The 9,044-nt window shown below is 40.2% G+C and overlaps 1 protein-coding gene across 3 annotated transcripts in view; it reads left to right on the top strand.

Moving 5' to 3' along the window:
• The first annotated feature begins 1,222 nt into the window (after window positions 1-1,222).
• Window positions 1,223-9,044, top strand: part of FRMD7 (FERM domain containing 7) — a 103,511-nt gene continuing 95,689 nt past the window's right edge. The window contains exons 1-2 of one of the 3 annotated variants that reach the window (XM_073599165.1): window positions 1,223-1,781; window positions 2,136-2,321. In XM_073599165.1, the coding sequence (XP_073455266.1) occupies window positions 2,293-2,321 (29 nt within the window). In that variant the 5' untranslated portion in view covers window positions 1,223-1,781; window positions 2,136-2,292. Of the gene's footprint in view, window positions 1,831-2,135; window positions 2,322-9,044 lie in introns of all 3 variants that reach the window. The other 2 variants (XM_073599164.1, XM_073599166.1) reach the window with 2 other exon arrangements.

Raw genomic sequence — 9,044 nt, 5'->3', positions numbered from 1 at the left:
TGGACCTTCCTGACTGCTGCCTGAACCTGACCCTGGCTTGTTTGACCCCGCTTCTGCCTGCTCCTCTTGTACCTCTGCTGCCTGCCCGTTGCCAACCTCTGCCTGTGTGTGACCAGTCTAAACAGCTCCTGCTCAGCATCTGTTCCCGGTGTTCTGATTACTACCTGCTGTTCAGAGAACCACCTCTCTTCCGGCATCCAGATCCCTGCACCAGGCTCTCATACCACTCCACGCTCGTGGGCTCCCTGTCTAATCTATCAGGGGTCCCGAGTCGGATACGTAAGGGAGTCTACCCTCTGCCCAAGCGGACTCACCGGTCTGGTAAGTGAGAGACCTGACCCCACCTGCACTGTCTCTAGATCCAGAAGCACACCAACAAATTCAGGCTCAGTCTAGGAATCTTTTTAAGGTTTACTGCAGATTTTGAACAAATGCAGGAATGAGGATTTAGGGTGATAGATACCCAAAGGAACTCACAAATATCCTGGAGGACAGCTTCCTGAAAAATCCTTGTTCTAGCAGTAATAGACCCTATATTAGCAGCCACAAAATTATACTGAAGAAAGAGGGGTTATCCAATCAATCTGTGACCCTATGAAAGTTGTCACATTCCTTGCAGCAATTTCTGTTATCTCCTACTCAAGAAGTACTTTCATACCTGGAGCTGCAGGTGAAAGACATCCACCTCTCCAGTTGAGCTTCCACAGGCAAGGTTCCTTCAGGCATGTCTCCTTCAGCCAATCAGGACTAGTAGTAGCAGCTTCTCTGGAACATAAAACACATGCCTCCTAAAGGGGAAGCCCCAGGGAAAGAGAGAGACTCATCCAAACCTCACAAATATTTATCTTCTCCCCAGTCAAACCTTCTGCATCAGCTTCCCAAGGATTGGCTAGGGTCAGATAATTATTCATATTTCCAATGATTGACCCTCCCACACTTTTGCTGGAACTTTTTCTAGCAGCAGACAGGAGCAATCAACCACCAGGTCTAGGAAAACCCTGAATAGACCTGAATAATTAATTGCAGCTCAGCTAGTTGTAGCAGAGCCATATACTAAATGCAGCCTGCCCCAGGCAGGGGCACTACAGCTGCTTCAATTAGCATTTCAATGTCATTGAGGTCAGGACTCTAAATTGGCCATTCTTAAGCAAGGAATGCCTTCTGTTTAAGCTATTCTTGTTGATTTGCTGGTGTGCTATGGCTCATTGTCATGTTGCATGAGCTAATTGTTAAAATTTTGGATCACAGACAGGTTTCTTGACATTTTGCAATAGAATTTCCTGATACAACTTGGATTTTAGTAGTTTCAAAGTAATGTAAAGCTGTCCAGGTCTTGAAAAGGCACAACCTCATCTGACCATAGCCTCATCTAACCATAGAACATTCTTAAGTAGTGCTGTAAGACTGTTCATTGTTTGTAGTGCTGTAAACGATGGTTTCCTTCCTCCTAGTTATTGTATTGTATTGGAAATATTGCATTGTCTAGAATTTCACCAGTTTCCCTGTCAAGGACATGGCAAGTGACTTATGTATCAGGGATGTCCACATTGCCTTGGCTTTGGACATGACGACTACATGGTGCATCCTGCCAGGGGCACACCAAATGCATGGACATTGAAACTACATGAGGTACCATGACAACAAATGGGGCACAGCACCAGGGATAAAGCAATTGCATTGCCACCCTGCCTCCCACATAGAAAGCTCTCAGACTATTCCACAATGGGCATGGCAACTCCACTGGAACACAGCAGCTGAACAGGGCATTCACAAGGGGAATGGTAACTGTATAGGGCAATAGACATTTTTAGGTCTTGCACATTATCAGAGGTATTGTTAGTGTTTTAACATGAGTGATGTACATTTTTCAGAATACAGCATTGTCAATATACGTGTGACACTGTTGGGTCTTTTTTTTTTTTTTTTACACTGTTGTACATTTTTATTCATCGTTTTTGTATATTTTTATCTGTTTAATGAATGTTATTTTTTTTCTGTTCATTATGAGGGCTTTAATGGGGATCAAATCACATTTTAATACCTATTCATGTACAAATGGAGAAAATCCTTAAGATTTTCCAACAGTTGTATGTACATACATAAAAAAAATATTGTGATGTATGTGCTGCTTGTAGATGTTTCGTCCATAAGCAGAGCCTCAAAGCCTAAACCAGCAGCTGATGAATATGCTGGAGGAGAGCCTGTGACACTACACATTCTGCTACCCAGCTGCTCTGCTGCTCAGCAGGTCACAATCTTACAGGATGCTTCACTTGAAAGTCCAGTTTTTGGATGACTCTCAGAAGACCTTTGTTGTGGATGTAAGTAGATCTATCAGACCCATTTCCATCATATGTATGACTACAGGATTTGACATTAGAAATGCATATAATGTAGTATAAGCTATTGCTTAAATGAATACATGCTTGCAGTCTACATAATGTCCTTTACAAATTTGTTTGCATTTACTAGGACAATTATCTGCTTTTCTGTTTCAATAATATTAAAGTTTTAAAGAGACACAGCCAAAGCAGGTTCTTTTGTAGTGTTGTATGATAAAATAAATGGTCATATACAGTATAGTGATTAGATAGCATCTGAGGGAATTCCAAGAACAATCCTTTGCATACATCCAACTCAGAATTATATCTAATAGTTTCTTTAAAAACAAAACAAACCTTCATACCTCCATCCTTTAGTAAAGTAAGTAGGGTAACATTGCTATGCATAGGAGCCAGCTTAGTTAAAAAAAAATAAAAATAAATACATCAACGTATTTTAAAACTCAACTTGCAAATCACAAGGAAACTGACTTTTTGTTCTTTGCATGTTCTTTTTTTCTGTCTTGATATGCATCATTAGTTTTCCAAGTACATTATTCCAAAGCATTTATATAGTCAGAAATTTTAAATAAGAGCCTGTATTGATGGAAGCAAGGGAATAATCAAAAGTATACTTCAATCATAATTTTTTTTACCCTGGAAAACAGTTTCCTGAAGATTATATTACCACTTGGTATAAAATAGTGACCTTTGTTATTATAACTGGACAGATTCTAATTTTTTTAACAATATGTAGTCTCCAAAAAAAGTTTGATTCTGCTACTTGCAGAATCTGCTTTTCAAAGTTATTTCCCACTGATTTGTACAGCCAGTTTATAATAGCACACTCCTAATAATTGTTTACCTTGTCTAAACATATTGTATAATAATGGCATATTTATTTTAAGAATTGGTGTTATGAATTAGTGTATTTACTATTTTTACAATGTATGTGTATTTAGGTAACTTTTTTTATCTCCTTCTGGTTTATGTGGCCATAAACATAAATATTTATTTAAGTTTAACTTTTTCTGTGTTCTAATTTGATATCCTTGTTTAAGGCAGTATAACTAAATGTTTTTTCGGTTTCTGGTTTAGGTCCCACCAATAAATGTATGGACATATGTGAGAGCTTAGTATGTCTAATGCAGAGTACACTGCATTTACTTTACATGCATGTACCTATTATTATAAGCTGAGGCGGACTATATATTAAACACATGGAGATCTATAAATAGTTTCTTTGGAGTAAAGCAAATTAGCCTAGTGGTCAAGTATATGTTATTGTAGCTAATGTGTCCATTAAAGCTTGTGCATGCCAGCTATTCTTCCAGAGTATGAACAGATCTGGCTCTTCACTTGCAGGCATTTCATCCATTTGAAGGGAATTGTGCTGTGCACGTAAGGAGCTTGTGAGTTCAGGCAGGATGAAAGGGAGAGTGGCCTGGGGCACACGGGGCCGGCACTAATACATGACAAGACCTCATTCTATAACAGAATGCTGTGAAGAAGTCAGCAGTAAAAATATTGAATCACTTAGATGTTCTCAAGAATCAAAAGATGGGGTTGTGCCATGATCTTCTTGTAGTAGACCTGCAGAATTTACCACAAAAATTAATATTTTGGGTGGATTCAGGCATTTTCTTTTTCCCCGTGTTTTTTTTTTATATCATTTGAGGACACTGTTAGGAGTTTTACTTCACCCTTGCCTTACCAAACGAAAAAAGGACAAAGACATGTTTTTATTTTTTATTTTGTTATACATTTTTTTACATTTTTGTTATTGTTATATGACCTGTGTGGCCATAGGTACACTGTTTGAGTAAGAACTAAGAAGTTTGTGGGCCAACAGGATAAGGCAAATATGTGTACCTAGTTCTATAAACAAGGGGTATTCCTAAATCTATAGGAACTATCTACAAATTTAAGACCGATTTCTATAATGACCTATATGCTTCAGTTTAGTGTTGGTTGTTGGGAATCACATGATAGTTAGTTGCTTAATCTGGCAACCAGTGCAACAGCAGGAGGAAAGAGGAGGAGTGGGGATAGGAGAAAAGGAGAGTAGTTAGAGTGGCTTCTTAGTAGAGGTTAGGTGTGGAATTCAGGGAGAGTTTTGAGTTTAAATAGAAGTCCTGTAGTTCTTATTTTTATCTAGTGTACTGTATATTCTATTATTTGGAGTTTTCAGCATCCGAATCTCCTTTAGGAGGTCAGATTTAGATAGTGGGGAACTTTGTTCCTCTCCAGCATGATCATGAGATAACTGCTGTTCATATTTTGATAATGCATTTTTTTTTTTTTTTTTTAAGTTTAGATACTTCTCTATTTGTTAAACTTAGATGATGGGTTAAACCAAGTTTTTTCTATATATGTAAGACTATACAAATCTACTCTTTATCATATTAAATAATTGCTCCTGCATTCAACTATTTTGGTTTTAGTAATAACTTATGATAACAGCGGTGTGTGTGACTCTCCTTTTCAACTGGCATAGAATTGTATTATTCTCATAAAAATTTAAAGGATATGTCCAGAGCACCCCATTTCTTACATTCCAAATTGAAATATCACTTTAGGCTGCCTTTAACCTCTAAAGTGTAAAGGGCACCTGTCAAAAAAATATATAGATTATCATTCCTGACCAGCAATTGGAAAGGCTGTCACACTAATCAGATGACTCCAGTTTTTTCACTAACCTGGAAAAACAGTAAAGGTCTGTATATTTACTAGGGTTGTCCCGATACCGATACTAGTATCGGTATTGGCACCAATACCGAGCATTTGCCCAAGTACTTGTACTCGGGCAAATGCTCCCGATACTTCTGCCGATACCTGGACAGTCAGCGGTGATCGGCGCGTGGGGGAGTTACAAGCTTCTCCCCCCGCGGCTTTCAGCTGCTTAGTGACATACAGCGGTGATCGGTACTTGTAACTCCCCCACACGCGAGCACCGCTGACTGTCACCTCATCCTCCATGCCCCCTCCGTTCCTCTGTCCCCCTCCGCTGTCCCTCTCCGTTCCTCTGTCCCCCTCCGCTGTCCCTCTCCGTTCCTCTGTCCCCCTCCGCTGTCCCTCTCCGTTCCTCTGTCCCCCTCCGCTGTCCCTCTCCGTTCCTCTGTCCCCCTCTGCTCCTCTGTCCCCCTCTGCTGTCCCCCTCCGTTCAGCTGACTCTGTCCATTCACATAACTGAAACATTGTAATCTCCTGTGATTACGATGTCTCAGTTTACGATGTCTCAGTTTATGAATGGAGAGGAGCCGCTGTCTTCTCTCCATTCATTCTCAGTGCAGCTGAGGCTGCAGAGAAAGGGACTAGGGAATCTCTATCCTCGGTCTCTTTCTCTGTCTCAAGGGGGAGATATCAGGGGGTCCCCCAACAGGGCTGATTAAAAAAAAAAAAACACACATATTGCAATAAAGAATAAATTTATTGTAAAAAATAATAAATGTAAATAATAAAAAGAAACACACAGACACCGTTCACCCCCCCCCCCCTAAAAATAAATTTAAAAAAAACACTGTCACGTGACATTAAAAAAAAAGTATCGGTAATCGGTATCGGCGAGTACTTGAAAAAAGTATCGGTACTTGTACTCGGTCCTAATAAAGTGGTATCGGGAGAACCCTAATATTTACTGACCTTCATTGGCTACATACAGGCAAAGGGCCAGTGACTCAAAAATATTAAAGTCAGGAGCTCTGCTTGACAGCCAGGCAACTAGCACTTGCAGATGAAGGCCAGAAAGAGCAGCTTATATACAGTTTTAATCTCATGACAGATTTCCTTCAAACCTGTGTCAAATAAAATGCATATTGGGCAGGTTAGAGTTGTTAGGCCAACGAACTATTGTTCTCCAATGGTGCTGATGTAACAGCAACAATGTGGTTCACAGCACATGCATATGTGTAGGATGAGGGTATGTAAAAAGCTAATTAGAGGAGAAGGTATCCAACTGCTAGAAGTTATGTAAAGATGTTTTCAAGGCATGATCACTCCTCCTCCTTAGCTTATGTATAATCAGTGGAGTCCATTAGCATGATGGATCGGAGGGGTGAGCACAGACACACAATTTGCTTGTCATCTTCTTGCACTGAATATTAGCTGCTCAGCCAGTTCATGGCAAGCTTTGTTAAAGCCAGTTAATAGTATTAGGTGTTTTCAAAGCCCCCTTTTTTTTAAATCAATAGACTTCTTCAGCATTAGACTAAATTACCTTTAAATATCTTAGCATTTACTAAGGCCCTGCTGTCTTATGTACATATTTATGAAGATTATTGCTGACACAACTACATCAGTTTTGGATTTCCTGGTCCTGTATGGAGAATTGCCTGCCCTTTCTATAACAAAGATGTACACATTCTATAGGCATTAATATACTCCCGATCTTTGTATGGGTTAATGGCATTGTAGTTATTGCTGGCATTGTCTTGATTTCCATAGATATTCAGGGCATTGAGCACATGGGATGTTCCATTACTGAATGTTATAATTGTTTTAATTACATGAGGCTTCTTAACAACGACAGGAACTAGCACAGTTATACAGCAGAACCCACTATTAGCATGTCACTATAGAGGCAGCTAAATGCCATAGCATAGCAATTTTATCCAACATCTCTTATTTTCTGGAAACTTGTTATGCTTATTCTACCAATAAACAGTTCAAGTGATCGCTGAGTTATATCTCTGCTGTGCCAAATGACAGCGGAACTATATTGTTCATTCATTTCTTGATAATCCCATTTTTGGCTGTATATCACCTCTAGAGATGTTTTAATCTAACAGAGGCCTATTTAAAGTTTTGCTTCATTAGGTGCCCCAGACTAACACTTTGTTAGATGCTATAGTAGTTCTTAATCTGGTAAAACACCCATGTCTTTAAGAGGATGTATGCAGTATGTGTTAATCAATTTCTTGAATCTATGCTTCAAATAAAGCATCAGTGGTTTGTGACTACAGTACTATTTGACAGCTGAAGTCCAAGAGCAGTGTTTCTCAACCTGGGTACTGTCCAGGCTCTCCTAGGGTGCCCAGGATAAGTGTCCTGGTTCTCGTTCCCTGTCATGGCACTGGAGGGCTGGCTGCCAGCACCAAAATAACCAATGATGCTCTCGGGCCAGGATGCCTTTCATCCTCTCTTGCTGTGGTGATGGGAGCTGGCTCAGCAGGGCAGGTGGCATGCAGAGCCACCCACTAGCATTTAGGAGAAGACAGAAGTCCGCCTCCTCTACCCCCTGCCCACTGCCATGCTGCTGGAGCCAATAAGTAGGCCTCTGATGTGCAGAGGGGACTGTGTGATTGGGCAGTTCTGTGATGTGGGGACACTGTGATGGGGGATTTCATGGTGATGGGGAGCCTCTGCGGTGATGGGGTGACACCGAAGTGATGAGGGAGCTCCCATTCATAGGGGCATTCTGACATGAAGGGAGTACTCTAATTTGGTTGTTGGGGGGGGGGGGGGGGGCAGTAGTTGAGTGCATTGTCCCAAGCTCAGGTTTCCCTATTGATAAGCAATATTTTAGTTTTTTAATCTGGTGTGCCTCCAGATTTTACATACGTTTAAAGAGTGCAGTGACTGAAAAAAAGGTGAAGTCCTAGATCATTCATATCTTGGTTATGTTATACAGTTTCTAACCTGGATGTCCCACAATATACAGGCTCCTGGATTTTGTAGAACACTTCTCTGCTGGGCTGTCCTGTCCTCTTCCTGTTGCTGAACTTTCGTTGCTGCGTGGGTTAACAGTTTCAGTTCTCCAGGCTCAGTATTGTCACTGTGACTGAAAGTGAGGGACATTCCAACATTTCAGTTGTCACTGAACAAGGATTATGGGGGGATTAAAACTGCCCACGCTGCAGTTTGGCTGCAGCGAGTGTGTAGTGTAGTGTGCCCATCATAGACTTCTATTAGATCACACATTCTGGTTCATTTTCTGAAAGCGCACCAAAAATCCTGCATGCTGCATGTTTCAGAAAATGCACCAAAAACACACAGTCAAATAGTGAAAGTGTGGGTAACACACAAACAAATCAGGTGTACACTGCTCTGCAGTGTGAAAGGAGTCTAGGGGAAATTTTTCAGTGTGGACACTTGTTCTGATGACAGCTGTCTGAGAGAAGATTTCACTGGAGAGATTTTCCCTGATTTCCTGTGTACAGGACAGGAAGTGTTTTTAGTATTTTTGTAAATAGAAGAAAAAAGCATATACATGAGATTTTCAGGTTGCCACGACTAAAACCAGAATATCAATAAAATATTGTTTATGATATTCAGACAAATCTTTCCTCTGACTACCACCTTCCATATTTGATTAAAAAAGGGCTGGCAACTCGGATGCTCTTGAATAAAAGTCCTTTATTAGTTACATGGGTACACGGGTACAGGCTATACGCTGACATGTTTTGGCTAAGAAGTCTTCATCAAAGCATACATGTTTGATTTATAATCTGATATTTATAACAAAGTAAGCACTCCAAATGCATCCTGATCAGAAGCAATCAAAGACAATTAAAAACACATGGAGAGAAGCAAGGAAGAAGCACAGCAGGCATATGAAGGACATATCATGAACAAATAAAACATGTTCAAAGTAGTACAATAAATGTATCAAACAATGCGATTATGTTAGAAAAAGATATATGTCCATCCTATCATTCAAGCCATACGGTTTTCTAGTATTGAGAGTATGGATCCACCACACTTCACGTTTAAGCAAAATATGAT

The sequence above is a fragment of the Aquarana catesbeiana genome, linkage group LG09 (genome assembly GCF_042186555.1).
Source record: "Aquarana catesbeiana isolate 2022-GZ linkage group LG09, ASM4218655v1, whole genome shotgun sequence".
NCBI lineage: Eukaryota > Metazoa > Chordata > Amphibia > Anura > Ranidae > Aquarana > Aquarana catesbeiana.
Note: the sequence above shows the minus strand (reverse complement) of the source record. Positions and strands in the feature narration are given on the sequence as shown.